Source organism: Petaurus breviceps, unplaced genomic scaffold (genome assembly GCF_028583685.1).
Source record: "Petaurus breviceps papuanus isolate PSGF00001 unplaced genomic scaffold, PetGlider_PUasm1.0 185, whole genome shotgun sequence".
Taxonomy (NCBI): domain Eukaryota; kingdom Metazoa; phylum Chordata; class Mammalia; order Diprotodontia; family Petauridae; genus Petaurus; species Petaurus breviceps.
The window spans coordinates 31,474,881-31,494,289 of record NW_027185797.1 but is presented as its reverse complement, the minus strand read 5'-3'; the positions used below and the strand labels follow the sequence as shown (position 1 = coordinate 31,494,289).

General features: G+C 46.6%; 2 protein-coding genes across 3 annotated transcripts in view; both read left to right on the top strand.

Moving 5' to 3' along the window:
* KLHL7 (kelch like family member 7) overlaps positions 1-3,949 on the top strand; it is a 53,782-nt gene extending 49,833 nt beyond the window's left edge. Inside the window, exons 10-11 of the mRNA XM_069088724.1 lie at positions 2,015-2,112; positions 3,539-3,949. Coding sequence (XP_068944825.1) covers positions 2,015-2,112; positions 3,539-3,822 — 382 coding nt within the window. The 3' untranslated portion in view covers positions 3,823-3,949. The remainder of the gene's footprint in view (positions 1-2,014; positions 2,113-3,538) is intronic.
* Positions 3,950-5,998: 2,049 nt separating this feature from the next.
* On the top strand, positions 5,999-17,614 carry NUP42 (nucleoporin 42). 2 transcript variants are annotated; one of them, XM_069088725.1, is made up of 7 exons: positions 5,999-6,236; positions 6,740-6,965; positions 8,705-8,799; positions 12,429-12,505; positions 13,170-13,256; positions 14,439-14,523; positions 16,035-17,614. In XM_069088725.1, the coding sequence occupies exons 1-7, from the start codon at positions 6,098-6,100 to the stop codon at positions 16,601-16,603; spliced, it is 1,278 nt and encodes a 425-aa protein (XP_068944826.1). In that variant the 5' UTR covers positions 5,999-6,097; the 3' UTR covers positions 16,604-17,614. The 2 variants fall into 2 exon arrangements, with proteins under 2 accessions (XP_068944826.1, XP_068944827.1); XM_069088726.1 differs by lacking the exons at positions 5,999-6,236; positions 6,740-6,965 and adding an exon at positions 6,386-6,716.
* The last annotated feature ends 1,795 nt before the right edge of the window (positions 17,615-19,409 follow it).

Genomic DNA, 19,409 nt, shown 5'->3' with positions numbered 1-19,409 from the left:
CTACTTCATGATCTCTTTTCCAAGGCCATGATTGGTTTTCCAGTTACTCAGGGATTGTATAGCACTAAGAATTTTGGAAACCAATTGCATTTATTCGATATAGAGAATATTTTAAACATATGGCACCTAAATGCTGTTCTGCAATTTTAAAGCATGTGTGTGAAAAAGAATTCAATATTTTTTTTAAAGAGTACTTAGATATTCACAAATACAAAACTACTATGAACACATTATCTGATCTAGTTATCTAAAGGAAAAACATCATCTGTGGACCTAATTTTACTTCTAAAATGTAATGCAAACATCTAAATTACTTTTTTAGGAAGATTTCTTTACCTGTTTTGACATACTCCTGAACAGTTTTGAAATTATCTTTTTTTTTTTATTTTGATCCTAAACTAGGGAATTAAGCTAATCGGCTGCTACTTGTGAAATATAGAAATTCACAAACTGTCAGCTTCTGGGAGTCAGACTCTCTATAGAGTGGAAAAGGGCCAGGCCCAAGCACTGCATGTGGTGCATAGAAGGAGGTCTATTTGTGACATTTACTGATCTTTGAGTCTACAGTTGAGACAGAGACATGCATATACACATGCACACACATATACACATATACATAGGTGTACATTGTATAATTTTTATGAGGGGAGGGGCATGTAAATTGAATTTTTGTGGTTTATCCCATTTCTGCCATGTGTATTTTGGCCTATTTTTTTTTTTTTTGCTTTTTGGAAGGCAATTGGGGTTCAGTGACTTGCCCAAGGTCACATAGCTAGTTTTTGTGTTAAATGTCTGAGGCCATATTTGAACTCAGGACTTCCTGACTCTGGGGCCAGTGCTCTATTCACTGTGCCACCTAGCTGCCCCTGGCCTCACTTTTTAATGACTGTTCCAATGCTGCATTTTGGTGTGAAGGTGACTCAGAGTTCTAAAAGGGCATTGTACCCATCTCTAAAGGCTTTGCTAATTTAAAAGAGGCTCATCACCAGCTGAGCAGGATGACTTTTTTTGGAGGGGGAGAGGGGGCCATCCTGATTCATGGAGGGCATCAAAGGTCCAAGAAATAGAAAGATAAAAACATTTAGAGAAGTAGTATAGCTTAGCATATAAAGGCCTGGAAAAGGAGTCATAAGTCTTGAATTCAAGTTTTGCCTGCCCTACTGACTTACTTTGTGACATTGAGGAAGTGATGTTCTTCATTAAGACCTCATTTTCTCATCTAGAAGAGGCTCAGACTAGATAATTTCAAAGTTCTTTTCCCAAGTTCAAATGCTAGTACTGTAGTCCTGCATCTATCCCCTGCCTCAGTTAACTCGTAATTCTAGACCTTTGATGAGATTCTCTCCTTACAACAACCCTGCAAGGAAGGTAGTATTTTTATCCCCATTTTATATTACTGTCTGTCATGCATCAGATTTGTGTCTGAGCATGGATTTAAATTACAGTTCTTTTGACTTATGGTGGTGTCCTGTCTTCCTTATCCCACCAGAATCAAATGTGGTAATGGTTGGGAAAGGTCTTTGAAAATTACAGAAAGGGCTATATCACCAAGGGTAGAATCTTCCAGCAAATCTTTTTTCTGAAGCAAGAATTCTTCTTATAATAATGAGTAATAATGTCCTACTCTATTTGCTTTGTGAATTTGTATTTTTGTTTATTTTGTGTGTTGGATTTTCTTCAAGTAGGTCTACATCTATATGTGGCTACCAAGTCAATTATGCCCAAAACATAGGTCAGCCTTTGTCAGTTATGATAGCACCAGCCACAACAGAGCATGCTGGGAATGATGGGGATAGTTCAACCTCAGACCCAAAAATGATTTTGCACAGTTGTGTGCATATGTGTGTGTGGGCACAAGTATAGTTTTTTATCATTACTAGCAAAGAGTAATTGATGAGCTTTTATAGATAACTGCTTGAAAATAACTGCCCTTTTTCCTCATAGACAAGAGTAAAAATCTTTTTTTCTTTCTCTAACTCAAACACTCAGAAGTTTGTTTCTTTTCTTTTCTCAGGTGGACTGAGCTATGTCCAATGATTGAAGCCAGGAAGAATCATGGATTGGTGTTTGTAAAAGACAAGATATTTGCTGTGGGCGGTCAAAATGGCTTAGGTATCTGACTTGTTCATTCCTCAATGTTGCTCAGGAATGACCCTTCTCCCCAAATTCCTCCCTTATTGCAGAGTACACAAAGCTTGCATTATGATCCTTTACAGACCATATATAGAATTAAGAAATCATTGTGTGACACATTGCATGTTTTCAAAGTGCAAATTTGGGTAAAATATTTTCATTGCAAAGGCTCACAGAATCTGGGCTAAACCTGCAGCACCCCAGGAGGGAGAATCATGAAAAAGGGACTGCTTGCAGAATACCTGACTTTAACGTTAATGGAAGAAAGAAGTCCTGGGAAACTTGGGTAGGGATTAATGTTGAGAGGAGGGGATTGTCATGGCCTAGGCCCATCTCACATCTACCTTGTGCCCAACAATCATAGGTACCTGCTTTGTAGGCCATACCTCCTTCATGCATGTTTTCTTGGGCACCTTGCCCTTCAGAATGCCTTCTCATGGAGGGTGGACCCACAAGGCAGGGACACTGAAGATGATCATTTTACATCAGTTTATATCCACTGGAGTACTCCAGTGGTGTCAGGTATTGCCTCTACTGATACGGATCATGGGCCATCCAGGTCTCCCAGCCTTGTATAGCTCTCATCCTTGCCTTCCCATAAGTTCACAATAGAGGTCCACCCAATGTGCTGAGAGCCTTTCTTACTTTATTCTTGACATTGTGAGTACCAGTGGAGCATATAAGCTGTCCATAGGTTATGCAGTGCTTACATCCCCACGCCACCGCTACCCCATCCCTCATGTATCAAGCCTTATGTTTCTCTGATTACATTTTTTGCCCACCATTGCACACCAGGCTGGAGAAACAGTTTATAAAATCTAATATAATTAATACAGTTAAGGTACTTGGTGATACGCATTGTGTCTCTTGCTAATCCTAATCCTACAAGGAAGTCCACCACTATCATGAAGTGTTCCCACAGGAGGAAAATGGATAAGTGAGTCAATACATCATCGGAAAAAAATTTGGTTTAGTTCTTAACTTTAATCTATTTGCCAAATTTGACTCAAGAAAGCAGTTTCCCACTCCCTTCTCTTAAGTACTGATTTATTGATCAGTAGAATCAATAAGCAGGCCTTATTGAAAGGCAGACCAGGAGGATGTAAAAGAAATAAGGAGTCCTGAATACCTGTTATTGAGAGTTGGACAATAATAATAAAATTCCACTGATTATTTTCCTCCATCCATCTATCTGATTTGGTCCTAAAGGCCATCTGTCTCTTCGTTTTAAAAAGCACTAGCAGTAGCAAATACTTATATGTTTCTAACCCACGAAAAGTTATACAAATTAAAATGTCTTTATAAATGTGTTCAGTGTTTATAGAGGCCTCAGAAGAAATATTTGTGAAATTGGAATTATTTATTCTGATCAGATATAGTAATTTCTTGTTTCCATCTTTCAAAGGTGGTCTGGACAATGTGGAATATTATGACATTAAGCTGAATGAATGGAAGATGGTGTCACCAATGCCATGGAAGGGCGTAACAGTGAAATGTGCAGCAGTTGGCGCTGTAGTTTATGTCTTGGCTGGTTTCCAGGGTGTGGGTCGTTTAGGACACATCCTTGAATATAATACTGAAACAGACAAGTGGGTCGCCAACTCAAAAGTCCGAGCTTTTCCAGTAACAAGCTGTTTAATTTGTGTTGTTGATACCTGTGGAGCAAATGAAGAAACCCTTGAAACATGAAGTATCCCTATGGAGGAGATATTTTCTCAGTCTCTGAAAACAACGCCCCCCCGTGCTTCCTTCTGACATTTTTGTTACGTTTTTTTAAACTACAATTTGTAATTGAAGTAAAATCCCTATAAAATGCTTGTTTTATGTGGGTTTTCTTCCTTCACAATCTAGCAAGAATAAACTTACCAAATTGTAAGTGCTCAAAGAAAATATAAGCTGCTGACCAAGCGTGTTTGGCCTTGCAGCTTTTCAGGGCCAGATGTGATCATAGGGTTGTGAGATTAGATCACTAGGAAAATGCAGATAATTCAGCTCTCATTGAAGGCTCTGTGCTGCCTGCTGTAATTTACAGTTTCTGCTAAGATCATAGCAGCAGTTGAGTCAAGGCCAAGGTGATTTGATGGAACAACTTGGCTTTTACTTGTACTTGGATTTGAGCTCAAATATTAAGGATATGCATTTAGTTCATCTGTCAGTGCCAAATGTATGCCATCCTAAAATCTGGTGAGTACATTTAGTTATATACCTTAGGTATGGTGCATGTACATACACACGTCTCAAACAGAAATCCAAATAATGTTTTCCAACTCTTCACTAAGTACAGATCAGTTTAATGCCTTTTGTATTACCCTGCTAGGATGTAAACTCAAACTTTAAAGGTTCTTTGCTTTATCGCTAAAATACCTAATGCAGCACTAATGCAGAGATTTAAAAGAAATCTCTGCTTTTCCATCTCCACTTTCAGTCAAATATTCCATTAAGCCCCAGGATGAGGCTGTTTTAAAACACACTTCTGGATTGCCATGGATCACATTAATAATTGTACTATGTGCATCAGTTGTTAAGCTTCACACTTCATTAAACCATTATTGATCTCTTCTTTGAGGACAGAGTTCACCTAAGATTGTCTCCTACCCAGTATTCTCTGAAATTGTCTGTAAAATGTCAACCTTTGGGGCTTAATGTCTTTTCCATATTTCAGCTTTCAAGAGTTGATGTCTTTTCCATATCTGCCACTACAGGGTCACTCAGTTCTTTAGGAATCCTTTCCACAAAGCTCTTCCCAGTAACAATTAGTTACTGATATTTTGCCTTTAGGGAGTTACATAAAGCCATCAGTCATCAGTATTCATAGCTGACATAATTAATGTCCTTATTTAACTGAAGGTAGTCTGGGCTTTATTTTTTGCCTTTTTTAGGTCATAAAGATTGTGTACAATTAGCATTTGTTTCATAAGTTTGTAAAATACGCTTGTATTTTGGCTTTCATTGTATTCAATGATGTTGATACTATTCTAAATTCCTAATTTCAAAAATTAAAAAAAAAAAAAATGGAAAAACTCCCCGTATAGTCAATGAGCACATCCATACTGTGTTTTTCTTCAACAAGCCATCCATTTGCCACGCTGGAGATCTACCAACATCGGCTCTGGTTTTTTCACACACTCGCGCTGTTTTTACTCTAGTCCCTGTTAGGGGCTGCTGGTGATCGGCCTGCCTCCTTTTTGCCTCGCTGATGCTCGTGATGCTCTGGCCTCCTGGGCCTGCACCTGCATCCCGGCCCGGCCCGAGGCTGCCTGGGGTAGCGCAGCCGCGCGCAGTGCCCAGGAGCACGAGGCCCGCCGGCCGCTCCGGGTCACGGGCCTGGTCACTGCGGGGGGGCCCCAAAGAAGGGGCCGGTTAGGGTCGGGCCTCGGGCCTCATCTTGCCGACCCAGGATTCCTGGATCAGTTTGTTCCGGGAAATGAGGTCAGAGGTCGGGGACCCAGCCTCTGCCCAACTGCACTGTGACAGAAATTCCAAACTGAACCCCTTAAGGCACGTGCCCCTCCCAGGCCTCATCTTCCCTTTCTGTAAAAGGAGGAGGATAGAACCGCATGGCCTCATAAGGTCCCTGCTGTGGGAGCCTCGGTTTACTCCTCCGTATAATGGGCGGTGGAGGGGGTTGAGGAGGGGGAGGCGCTACGTGGTCACCACAGTGTGAATTCAAGGCGGTAGGCCCGCGCGGATCTGATAGAGCATGCGCTTCGTGCCGTTGGCCGCGCATGCGTTCTCTGAGGCACAGAGTCTCCGGGGCCGTTAACGGTCCACGTCGGGAGTCTAGCAAGGAGGGGCCCTATTAGCTACGTCATAGCCACGCCCCCTGGGACTCGCCGCCTATTGGGCGTGCGGAGCGTGCGTGCAGGCGCAGGAAGATGACGCTAGCCGAGGGGGAGTAGGCGGAGCAGCGGGCGCCCTGGGAGGCCGCAGCCCGCGCACCCGGGTCTAGGGCCTCGCCGCCGCCATGACCATCTGCCACTTCTTCCTGCAGGGCCGCTGCCGCTTCGGGGAGCGCTGCTGGAACGAGCACCCGTACGGCTGGGGCGAGGACGGCGGCGGGGGGCGGCCTCCTCCTCCGCAGCAGCACCCGGCGGCGCCCTCCGGTACGCTGACGGCTGGGGCCCTGGCCAGGCCTGAGGTGCTGCGCGGAGCGCCGAGCCGACGCTAGCGGGCGGGGGGGGGAAGGGCCGCAGCGGCCCCTGCCCCAGCGTGTCAAGCACTTCCCGGCACACAGGGGGCGCCCAATTCGTGCTCCCCAGGCTCCTCCCCCTGTGTAGTGGCAATCACCCGAGGCCACCGCCCTGACGCCCCCCAGCGGTCACGTGACGGGGCCGGGCCTCGGTTTCCTCCTCTGCCAAACGGGCCCTTTGGGTTCCGAGGGAGCCTGATGAGGCGACGCTGTTACTGCCCCCGTTTCACGGATGAGGAAACGGAGGCGTGAGGCACGGGGGGTCACGTGACCCCGCCATGCCCCGCCCCCGAGCTCGGCCGGGCTGGCCCCCCGCAGACACAGCGGCGGCGTCCAGGCGTGTGAGAGGCCGGTGAAGCTTGTTAATAAAAAGGAAGGGCCAGCAAGATAACGTGTGGGTTTTATTCTTCGTTTTAGGTTCTAGCAGAGGGGGATGGAGCAGCAGTTCCCACAGATACTCTCATGTCATCCAGCCATCCAATTTCTCCAAGGCCACAGCGTGGGGGGGCAGCAGAGACCCAGGGAAGACGTCCTCGGGGCCCTCGAGTAGCGGAAGCAGAAACGCGGGGCATTCTCAGAATAGATTCTCCACACTGGGCTCTAGCCAGGCGGATGGGCAGAAAGATGATGAGCGTAAGCTGATGTAAGTGGCCTTGGGACGGTGACTGCCCTTCCCCGGCTTTCGTGGGGTCCCCCGGGCGCTTCTTGGGCGCTTCGCGGCCTCCGGAACAGCCCGAGGCCGCACCAGAACGAGAATCTTTGGACTTAGGCTCTGAGCATCTGACCCAAGCCCTTCTTATTTTTAGGGCAGTTGGGGTTAAGTGACTTGCCCAAGGTCACACGGCTAGTTTTTGTGTTAAGTGTCTGAGGCCGGATTCCAGCTCTGGTCCCCCTGACTCCAGGGCTGGTGTTCTATTCACTGCACCACCTAGCCGCCTGGCCTCCCAGCTCCCACCCCACCCCCCAACCCAGCCCTTTCTTTTTAAAGCCTCACTGATGATTGAAACTTTCAGTGGTGGAGTTCGGGCTTTTCAGTAGAGGCCGACTCTCATGGTCCCACTTGGGGTTTTCTTGGCAGAGGGACTGGAGTATTGTCATTTCCTTCTCCAGCTCATTTCACAGATGAGGAAGCTGAGGCAAACAGGGCAAAGTGACTTGGCCAGACCCACACAGCTGGGAAGTGTCTGAGACCAGACTTGAACTCTTGGGTTCTCCTCATTCCTGGCCCAGCACTGTATTCCCCACGCTTGAACCTAGTTGTGTTTATTTTTATAGATACTAATGCTCATGACTACTTGCTTATGTGTTTCAGTTTGTTAAGAAACTGAAAAATGCTGCTTTAGGTTTGTGGATCTGGGATCACTTCCTTTGTTGCTTGGTTTTCAGTCCTAATCAAAGTAATAGAACCTGTAACTTGCATCTTTCTTGTGAAAATGATTGAAGACATTTTTGAGAAGCAGAATTTTATGTGATCAGTGCTGAAAATGGCTTTGAAGTTGGTCACTGATGCTGAGCCTTAGGAGCAACTTCCTTCAGGCTAGCATCCTGCCCATGGAGGGGCTTCACTAAGCCAGCTGTTTTCTTACGGGCTTTTTTCCTATCTAGAACCTGACCAGGAAGTGTAGTGACCAGCACCAGCAGCCTTCGAGCCCAACGTGTAATTGAAAAATCAGCCCTTTGCATACTTTGTTAGGTGTGGCTAAAATCCAAAATCCATTACAGTAACCTGTTACTCAGCTTTCATTTTTTACCTTTTCTATTAACTACTGCATTAACATTTTCCTAGTATGATAATGTTCCTGACAGTACCTGAGGCCCGGCAGTAAGCCAGCAGGGTAAAAGAAATTGAGGATTGTGACTGCTGATTCTTTGGAGATCTGTGTCCTCAGTGTAGACTGTATATATGCTGACTAGAATGTGCTCCAGCACGCGCTCCCAGCTTGCTGGGGCATGATTTCCTGTCACTTCAAATGAGGAGGACGCTTCATCTATTGTTGATCCCAATAGCCACGATGTCTGAGCACGACCAGAATGGGGGTGGGCTGGGGGGGGCAACAGCACCTGCCAGGGCCAAGTGAAGGACATGTCCTCTGCTGCGGCCCTTCGTGCCCTAGCAGGTGGCCTGCCGTCCTCGTCCTGATGGACAGGTGCAAGCTGCAGACCTTCCCAGAGACCCCAGAGACCTTGTCAAGGCTCGACCCCTGCAAGACAGTGACTTCTTTGTCTGTGTCTGAAAGAGCAAGACAGATCTAAAGATGTGTGCGCACGTTTTAAATGGGCATTTTTCAGTGTTTTGAAGTCATTAACAATGGACTGTAATTATCATAGTAGATTTTTCAAAGTGCAGCATTCTGAAGTGCGTTTCCTGCTTTGTCCCCTCAGCGAAGGAATAGTAGAAGACATGGAGGTGTGGGAGTCTTCAGGGCAGTGGATGTTCTCGGTTTACTCGCCAATGAAAGAAAAGCCAAATGTCTCAGGTAATGAGGCCTTCTACACACGCACACACACATTCTCTCTCCCTCTCTCTATCCCCCTGTCTCTCTATCCCCCTGTCTCTCTCTCTCTCTCTCTCTCTCTCTCTCTCTCTCTGCCATCGCTCCCAACCCTTTGCCTCGTGGCTGCCGTGCAGAAGCCACCCGCGTTGAGAGAGGCGGCAGCTCCCTCCACCGGTGTCTGGGCCACCCTCTTACTGTGTCTGTGACAGTACCTTTCTGTAGGGAGATGAGATCTGTCCCCTTCCCGTGTGGTAGCTAGCTCCCTGTGATGCTTCCTCCTTGAGTGCTGCCTTAACTTGCCCTGATTGCTTCTCTTGAAGAACTAAGAAGATAATCTGGCTCCTTTGTGGGACAGGAATAGTGCTTGGGGGGCTTGGGGGGCTTCTGTCCCGTGCTGCCTCTGATGTTGCCTGGCATCTGAGAGCACTAATGACTGAAAACTTCCAAGAGTGAGAGATTCAGGAGAGAGTGGGCCCCATCTCACCTCCTGAAAGCCTTGTTCTCACCAGAAGCAGCCCTGCTGTCCTTGGTCTAGTTTAGCTCTAGGGAGCTTCCTGGAGGCCTGCCTGCCACCTGCCCTCTGGCCTCCAGCAGACAAAGGGGACACCTCAGGGCAGCCCTGCTCTCCAGGGGAGTCTCCCTATTTGGCCCCTCGTGGCCCCAGTGGGGTCATCCAAAGCAGGAGGCATGAAGTTCATGCCAAAGCAGTCCACGGGCTTGGGCAAGTAAGAACAGAAGCAGGGCAGGTACAAGGTGGGGTAGACAAGGCAGGGAAGCAGGATCAAGAGAGCAGGGTGCTCAGGGCTATGCAGGGATGAGTGTGCCAGGTTGTGTGCGTGTCCCGGCGGCGAGGCCCCTTTCTCAGGGGCAGACCTGTCAGCAGCTAGGTTCGGCTCATTCGCTCCTGCCAGCCAGGAGCTGGAAAGGTCCTGCTCTGCCCTCCATTTCTCAGCCTTGGCGGCACTCACAGTCAAGGGTAGCCCCTCTCCCAGAGGCCCCGCCTCCCATGTTATTTTTCCTGGTATGTGGATCCTGCTTCTCTTTGGACTGTTTAATGACTGAAGTCTCCCCAGCCTGTCTCCTACCTTTGTGCTTTCATCCTTGTTATCTGCACTAACAGCCTTGGGCAGAACCCCCACCCTCATCTCTCTGCAGCTTCTCTGCCATCTGTCTCAGGACTCTCCTTCCCATTTGGCCTCCAGTAGGCTCTGCTTTCCCTTGCTCCAGTTTGATGGAGAAAGCTCCTCCTCTCCCTCCACCAGCCTCACCGGGCCAGTAGCAGGAAACCACCTCCTCCTCCCTTCCCACCCTCGTGGACTGTGTCATGGGCCCCCTCTCAGAACCATGTGTTTGTGTATGCAAGAAATGCAGCTAACATCACAATGTATGGACTGCCGGTGGGGGAGGGAACAAGTATTAAGCACCTACTGTGTGCCACGCTCTGAGCTCAGCACTTCACCAAGATCATCTCTGGACAGGCCCTGCTTTCCCTCCATCCATTGATGTTTGACTCTTAAACCAACCCCTCTTTCTCAGTGACATTAGTGGCTGAGGCCTCTCACGTTTATTAAGCACTTTCTGTGTCTGGTCTGTTGGTATTTCCTGTCGCTGTTCCCTTCTCTGACACTATCCCTAGCCTGGTGTGGGCCCTTGTCACCATACCCCCACACCTTTGGCTTGGCCTCCCTGCCCCTTCTCTCCTGACTGGTCCAGCCTCCATGAAGCTCTGACCACGTCATCACCATCCTATCCCCCATTCAGTCAACACCAGGCTTTTCACTGTACTCTGGGGTCCAGGGCCCCTGGAGCAAGACTTCTGGGCCCAGCTCAAATCCTGCTTTCTGCAGTTAGCCTTCCGTAAAACCCTTACATGCAGGAGCCTGCTGTGGTGACTGTCCCTGGTATATCCTGGCTCTGTCTTGTTTCCTGGTGGCTGTTGCATGTTGAGTCTCCATGTTAGGCCAGGAGCCCTCAGAGGGCAGGCTCTTTGGTCTTTTGCCTTTGTATTTCCATTGCTAATGCAAGGCCTGACCTAGAGTAGGCACTTGGTGAATGCTTGTTCAGACCTTGCTCAGCCTGGAGGCACAGTTACAAAGGTGGACAATTCCTGCCCTCCAGGCCCTTGTGTTATAACCGAGGAGGCAGCATGGTATGGGAAGTGGGGGCACAGTGGGTCATCGCCACTCTACCACTGACCTAGGAGGCCAGCTAGCCAAGGGTCTTTCTCACGTGGGAAGCAAAGACTAGACTTCTTGGACTGGTGGGCAGGGGACGCAGACTCAGAAATACCATCCCCAGAGCTCCAAATTGGCAGCAAAGTACAGAGAAAAAGGGTCTGGAGTCAGAGGACCCAGGCTCAAATCCTGCCCATCTGACTTTCGGCAAGACACACAGCCCTTTAGGGCTTGTTTTTCTTCCCAATAAAATGAGGGGGTTGCACTAGCTGACCGTTAAGGGCCTTTCTAGCCCCGTGTCTGTTAGCCTGAGACCTAGTGAACTGGTCAGCTTCACTATGAGTAGTACATCTACAGCTTCATACCTAGATCAGGCAGGAGTGGGTCAGGGGCTCAGAGGACGCGACCTCAGTGAAAGGGTCCTTTGGCTAGAAGGAAGAAAGAACTCTCCTCCGCTGCCTGAAGTCGACTCTTGAGAGCCAGGAGCATTGGACAAGATCTGAAGTGTACAGTGGCCCCTTTGATTTGCTGTTGGGGCCACCTAAAGGGCAGTGAACCACGTTGAGGGAGCAGAGCTGGGGGCTGAGGGAGAGGGGCTGCTTTGGCCCCCAGGCTCAGATGAGAATGGGAGTGAGGGGCGAGTAGTGGAAGCAGAGTCCTGGCCTCCCCGCCCCCCCATCCTCCTGCCCTTGTCACTGTCAGTTGAGGAGCTTTGAAATCCTCGTCTCTGACCCCAGCCTCCTCCTACGCTGGCCGGTGCCTCATTCCTGCTGACCTGGCCCTTTGTAAGTGCCTGACTGCCCAGCTCTGTCTGCTCCCCTCACTTTCCCAGCCAGTGTAGATCCCACGGGCAGACGGACATTTCAGGGATTTTCTCATTAATGCTGCTCCCCCGATAGCCTCCTGGCAAGTCTTAACTAGCTCCCACCTGCTCTCCAGGCTGCTCCTTCTTCAAGAAGTCATGACATCATGTGCCGGGGTCACCTAAATAATAATCAAATGTGAAGATTAGATTAAATGCTCTGGACGGTCTGTGAAAGGGACCTTAGAGTTCTCATAATCCTTCCTTTTCGTTTTACTGATAAAAAAAAAAAAAACCCCACCCAGCTGAGGGCTGGAGAAGCCAGGCCCAGGTTTCCTGATGCTGTACCCTGCACTGTCATTCTGCTATGCAGATGGTAGGACCATCTCCAGGGCAGGCCAGCGTCCATCCTGGAGACCTCTGCTCCTCTGTCTGCCGCAGGGTCTGTGTGCTCAGTGGACTTAACAAACATTGCCTTGAATCGCTAGCTTTTTTGTATATACCTTTCTTCAAGTTGATTGGTAACTAATGAGATCTTTGGCGGGGGGGGGGGGGGGGCCTAGTTTTGTTAGAAATTGCTGCTGTTCTACTCAGATTCTCTCCCTTTTAAGATTCCAATTGATTTCTCCTTGCAGGTTTTACAGATATTTCTCCAGAAGAGTTGAGACTGGAATATTCTAACTGTATAATCGGCAATGCCTTACAAAGCTATGTAAGTTTATTTCCTATTCACTTTATATTTAGACATCGTGACCAGGCATCTGACTGTTTCCTCTGTTCATTGTTGCTTGTTTGTCAAGTTGATGAATTTTAGTTATTTTTTTTCTTGTGGATAGTTTGATTTATTTATTAACTTTTACTTACGAAACTGTTTTTTAGATGAACCTGTTACATAAAATTATGGTAACCATGACTTTGTTAATTTGGAACATCATTAGATCAGTGAGAAAACCCACTAATGTCAATCTTGAAACCCTTTCTATGTGTTATGCAAATGAACACATCCTAATGTGTCCAAGACCTCAAAGAAATAAGACTGAGTCTTGAGAGATTTAGGAACCTTAAAAATTTTCTGAACTTTGTTTTCTGTCTTCTCTTGCCTGTTAGCATGGGGAGGGGTGAAGAGGGTGGGTCCATCTGTGCAGGGTCAGTGCACATTTGTGGGTGGGCCACAGATGCTTTTTATAACTCCTTTCAAAGCTGCACTGGCAGATCCAATTTTGTTTGGCTTTGTAATTGGGGAAAGTTATACCTCATGGAATTGGCGTGAAGAGTTCTTGAAATAACAGAGATTTTTGCCTTTGTTAATGTTTAACATTTAAAATGTCCCTAAACTATTCAGTAGTGACAAGCATGTTTGTCCATTGTTCATGTAGCTCAGTTCCGTCCAGCAATTAGTAAGCCTGTGGAAGAGCAGGTTACTTGAACTGAAGAGCATCAGTGCAGCAACCAGAGGAGCCTTGGTGAGGCCTGGGTTCGAGTTTTCTTCCTGGGTGGTGCTTTGGGCTTCCTCTCTCGCTGGGGAGCAGTGTTCCTATTAGAAATCATATATGAACGTCGTCCGAAAAGGGGTTTTTGTTTTGTTTTTCAAAAAGGCATTGTGAGTTTAAAGTTAGTAGTCGAGAAGTCTTAGTCTCATCTTAAAGAATAATCATACTGTCTTTTATATTTGTGTCTTCCATGCTTGGCATAGCTTTTGACATGATGAGTGATTAATAAATGTCTGTCCTTTCTCTCTCTTTCCTAAGAATACTTAGGAAACTTAAGTTTTCAGTTTTAATGTTAGTTAAACTTTCAGAATTGGAGCAAGTTAGATTAATTCCAAGAATTTCAAGTTCAGCACTTCAGAAGTATAGAAATTGGTTTTTAAAATGGTTAGCTATAAGTATCTATTCATTGTAATGGCAGTCTTTTATAACAGAACACTCTTGATAATGCATGTATTCTTGGTCATTTATCAAAATCAAGAAAAAATGATTCTGATTAGTAGAAGAGGGTTCCAAATTGACCCATTTGTCTCTAATGACACTTAGGAGAGACTGTGTAGGACATAGCCTGTCATTCATGTTACTTTTTTCTTTAAAATCATCTTAATAGAAAAGAAATTATGTGATCAAATAAATTATGGTATATTAATGTAATAACACCAAAAAAAATAGTAAGGAGTATTCTGAGAAATATGGAGAGAACTCGTTCCAAGAAGCAAAGCCTGATTAGCAGACCCAGAGTAAAACTTTGTAACAAAAGAAGGAAAGAGTCTGGAGGCCTCTGGTTGAGCCACTTGTCCAGGGTTCCTATGGCCCCACCACCTGTCCAACACAGACCTTGAACCCAGTCCTTTTTGGGGCGTTCTGTCTGTTAGACCATTTTTGGGGTTTTCTGACTTAACCTCTCATGAAACCAATGAGTGGTGGTTTTTTTTTTTTAATTCAATGGATTTTAGTCATGCTTCAGTATTTTATAATGTAGCACCTGCGTTGGCTGATACATACCTACATTTGTACATCAGTCTAAAATAAATGCTGAAATGTGCCCTTTTCTGTTTGTATTTAACTAGAGTGAAGGATTCTTGTTTAGGTAGCTCTATGGGAAAAGTCTTTCTCAAAATTAACAATTGAAAATTGTATTTGCATTTGTTCTTTAAGCTTTCTAAACTGAAAAATGAAGGGAGTCAAGCAGTTCCTACATTTGGATTTCAGAGCCAGCAAACCTCCTCGTTTGGCTCAGCAGGTGAGGTCCCCAGGAGTCTGTACAGGTTTGTCATCCTTCTTATGCTGAAGAAGGGAACTCGGCAGATTGGACGGACTGGGGGACTTGGCACAAGGCACTCTCTCTCTCTACCTAAATCTCTTTGTCTGTGAAATGGGGATGATCCTGCCTCTGGTTCATTCCTGCAGGGCTGGGCTGAGGCTCACACAATAAATATCATATGTGTAAAGTATCTGCCTTTTCTCAGGGCATTGGATGTTTTAGCATCATCATTTCAAACCCGGCTTGCACATGCCACTCCCTCTATCCTGGCTCCATTAAACACCAACCTCAGCAGACAGCCATGAAGGGGACTCAGACTTCATTCTGAAAGAGGGTTTATAGCATTTGACAGGCTCTGACCTTACGGACAAGCTGAGGAGTGATTGGGAAAGCAGAGGTTGGTGTTGCCACTGCTCTTGGGACTGACTTAATCGGACCCACATGAGCAGCAGCCGCAGCAGTTTTTGAAAGTTGAAATACCATATATAGAGAAAGATGGATTCTGGGCTTCCTGAAATGGCTGCTCTAGCAAACTTCCATGTGCAGAGGGTTTTGCACAAGGGAAATGCTTTTTCCTGCCCCTCACACTGACTCTGTAAAACTGAGAGGTAAAGCTGCCCCCCAAGTGCTCCCCAGGGAAGAGGACCAGATGTGTCTGTTAGAATGATAAGAGAAGGGATACAGCCCCAGCAGGTGACAGGCTTCTGTCGGTGGGCTGGTGAAGTGAAGAAGGAAGAAAACGTCGGGGAGGCAGCTGCAGTAAAGGTAGTGGCTGATGGCCCCAGCAGGTGTGCTAGCCAGATAAAGGGAAGCAGCTGATGCATAAGCCCACTGCTCAGTCTGCAGCTCTCTGCTTAATTGTTGACACAACTTAGGAGTTCTTGTTGGGTTGGGTTTTTTTTTGGGGGGGGGGGGGGGGGGGGCGATACTTTTTTTAAAAAGTGGCGTGAGACTAGTTTAGGTTGGGAGGCCCTGCACCTACCACCCTCTTGCCTCATCTTTGTGGCACATGGGTCTGTGTTGGGACGAGATCATGGTCCTTGCTGCTCTCGAGCCCACCCGCAGCCTAGCTCAGAGCTGGGGGTACAGGCCTCCAAGGTGCGGTCAGATCCCCTGCCTTTTGGAATTATTCAGGCTGAGCTTCCTTCCCTAGTGAGATGGCCAGCCATGGCACTGGACATAATTAACAGTTTAAAGGGACTTTGTTCTCTGTCCCCCTCCCAGCCCTTTGTCTGCTCTTTCCCTTCCTCCTAATTACTCCCACCACTGTGGTGCTTCCAGATTTCCCAAAGCACTTTCATCATTACAGTGCTGGGGGTGGGTAGCACCAATGTTCTCTCTGAGAAAGAGTGACCTCGCCAGGGAGCGTTGGCTTCAGGACCCCCAAAGGGCCAGGTCCTCTCCCCGCAATGAAAGCAGGGAGAGAACTGAAGAGGCCAGTAGCTTTTTGTGGCCTCAGCAGGTTTCTTTTGGCTTTTCTGTCGTTGCAGGTTTCCCAGTGAGCAGTAACAGCAGTAACAGTGCTCAGAATTTTAGTTTTAAGCCAACTTCAGGCTTTGGTGCTGCCCCTTCTAGCAGCAGCACATCGGTGTTTGGGGCTCCCGTGATGCCGGCTGCTGCAGCATCTTCTTCTAATTCGACTCTGACCACCTCTGCTCCCACTTCCTTTGGATTTGGGGCGGCAGGAGCCGTCTCGGCTGCATCTTTTTCATTTAAAAGCCCAGAAGTTTTTAGCTTTGGATCAGCCGGGTTTTCAGGATTTCCTGCTTCCTCCTCATTAGGCACAGCAGGTGGCCCTGGCAACCCTGCCTTTGGCCCCTCAGGCTTCGGCTCAGGTTCGGGGGCCACGTTGTTTGGACTGCCCACCAGTGGCATTGGGCAAAACGGTGCCTCGTCCTCTGTCCAATCGTCCAGGGGCAGTAACACAGCCACAGCCGAACACTTGTTCACACCCAAAAACGAACTGACTGAAGAAGAACTCAAACAGTTTGTGGCAAAGAAATTTACATTAGGAAAGGTTCCTCTCAAGCCACCCCCAGAAGCGCTTCTAAGCATCTAAAAGGACTCTTTTTAAATACAGGAGGGCATGCTTTTTCAGTGGTAATTTGAATGGTGTGCACATGTGATAATAACTAAGATGTCTAGGCTTCACACAGAAATTTTTCGGCTTTGAAATATTTTATTTTCCTTGGTTATATTTTCATGTCCTAGGCCAGGCAGTTGGAATCACAGCTAATCAGCATTAGTAGCTGGGGGTTTTTCTTAATGTAATTATGAATGGGACAACCAACCGAGTGTTGCCGGTACACCTGGTGGCTTTGTCCTGGCCCCCCACCACGAGCAAATTCACCTCTTGGCACTGTAACTTTCAGAGGGTGTGCCATGGTCTCGAGCCAAAAGAGAACATGATAGACAGTGGGGAAGATAGCCAGCTTACAAAAGGAATGTAATAAGCTTAGAACTTTCCTTCATGATAAAGGGGATGTGTGTTAAGTGTGTGTTTAAATAGAATCTGGAGAAGTTTTAATTCCTAGGCAATAATAGGCATTTTTTCCTTCCCCCAAGTTTGTGATTTTGAAAAAAAAAAGTTTCAAGCCTAGGCTTTGCCAGTTGAATTCCTTTCAGCATTTATATGGTGACTAACATCTTGATACCAGAGTAATTGTTACAGTCCTGATTCCTTTCAATGTCTTGTGAAGAAGGTCCCCATCTGATAAATGGATAGTGAGAGAAATGTACCTGTGACCTGCCCCATGAATTCCTAGCGAGTGATAATGGACCCACGCTTCTCCGAGTTCTGCTTGGGGGCCTTCTGTGGAGAATGGTTGAACACGCTGACGCTTCCTCTTTGTCCTCAGCCCAGAAGGAGTGGGCTATTATACCGTTTATCCTGTGAAGGACTGAAGGCAAAGACCTGCCATTACCACTTGATGAGATACATTCTAAGCTGTCTCGTGTGGGGGTTTCATGCGCCTCCTTTTTTGAGCCTGCACCGGAGATGGCGGGGCTATGTGTGTTAGTGTCTTGGATTGGGCTGGTTTTTTAATAAAAATAAAAGTTTGGCCTAGCAGCTGTGTTCTGTATGAATGTGGTGCTGACCAGCAGAGCAGCCAAGTTTGATGTCCTTTCAGGGTGCCACATAGGGACTTTGTAGTGGCTGGCCACGTACTTCCCCATCTGAGCCTCAGGGCAGTCCTGGAGCCAGCCTACCCCAGAAGGGTCTCCCAGGAGCCGACTGTCTGGAATTCTCCTTGCTGTCAAAATGGGAAACCCCAGAAGGAGTCTGTTGGAGGCCCAGTACCTCTCAACCACGCCAACCTCAGGGTGTCTGACCAGTGTCTGGGGGTGGACCTGCCCAGACATGAACTGAACCTCTAGGCAATGATTATTTGAGAATCCTGTTAAGGTTTGCAAAGCACATTATCCCCATTTGATAGCTGAGGAAGCCTAGAGCACAGAGCTTTTTCCTTCTAGGTGGTGCTGCCCATAGGATTTTCATGAAGTCAGCAGTGTTGTCTCTGTGGGCTAGTTCTGCCTTGAGGTAAGCTCACATTGATTTATTTTTGCATTTGGTTTTTACTAGTACTCAGTGCCAGGATAACCTTCACTGCATAGAGCTTTGCTGATGGCCCTTCCCTGCTCAGTCTGCAATACTTTTGCATAACCCACTGAGTCAAGTTCGGGTCCCTTTGCTTGGCATTCAGACCCTCCACAATTTAGGACCAATCCCCAATCCTCTGCCTTGTGTTATTCACAGTGTGGAATTCAGCCCAACTGGACTCTTCCGTTTCCCCAAACAACCTGGGTATTGCTCAAGGTGCCTGCCCTCCCTCCCCTCCGCCACTTGATGAATTCCTTCCTGTCCATTCTTTAAATCAGAATGGCTGTATTGCCTCCCCCCACCCCAAATAGCATACCGGATAGCCCCAGTCAGAAGACTTTATGGCATGCTTTGACCTGTGATTCTCTAATGTATTAATCACACAGTACTGTATGTTGTTACCTCCTTCTGAATCTTCTCCCCATAACACACTGAAAGCTCCAGCAGGGTTCAGATGCTATCTTTTCTAAACTTGGTAAATAAGCACTTACTACATACCAGCGGCTTTGTCTTAAGTGCTAAACTTTATGTCTTGTTCAAAACAAAATAATGAAAAGAAAAAATCACAAACTTTGTATCTCTCCCCAGCCAGTGCTTTGCACATAGTAGGCATTTAAGACATGTTTCCTGAATGAATATGAATGAATATCTCCTTCTGTCCCACCTGGCTTATTTGAATATTACCATTAAGTTGGAATCAGCTTAAATGTCGCTTTAAATGACCAATTTACTCTAATTGCTGCTTTAAGTGTTAAGCGTGACACTATCAGTTGCATTTCTGAACTGAGATTGAGTATCCTTTTTCAAAATGTTATCAGAATGAATATAGCAATTTTACACAAATTAAGGTCTCAATTCAGTCTTTCAATTGCATCTCTATTAAAGCATAAAAATTAAAAAAAAAAAAAAACCCGCTAAGGAGTGATGACCCATCAGAAGGCGATCTCCTGTTTCCCTTCCTCGTACTCTTTTGGCAGAGGCAAATTGGAGATAGAGAAATTATATAGCAAATGCTATAAATCCCTCCGGATTTTTAGCTTTGTCGTTTAAGGGCAAGTATCAAACACTGCTTCTGAGTTTTTCCAACTTAATAAGCCATTGTTGGATTAAGTTAAATCACTTTGAAGAATTCAACATGGAGGTTTGTGTTGATAATCATAATGAAGGGTCTTAAATAAAAAAATAAAGATCTCCTGGGTAGGAAAAAAAGACTTCACTCTTCCCTTGCTCAAGAAGCATTAATGGTACCCTGTTGCCTTGAGAG

What these genes read in the sequence shown, in the direction of transcription:
- NUP42 (XM_069088725.1), top strand. Translation starts at nt 6,098, where the DNA reads ATGACCATCTGCCACTTCTTCCTGCAGGGCCGCTGCCGCTTCGGGGAG. An exon ending in GATGATGAGCGTAAGCTGAT is followed by an intron (nt 6,966 to 8,704) that starts GTAAGTGGCCTT and finishes TTGTCCCCTCAG; the next exon opens with CGAAGGAATAGTAGAAGACA. An exon ending in GCAATGCCTTACAAAGCTAT is followed by an intron (nt 12,506 to 13,169) that starts GTAAGTTTATTT and finishes TTGTTCATGTAG; the next exon opens with CTCAGTTCCGTCCAGCAATT.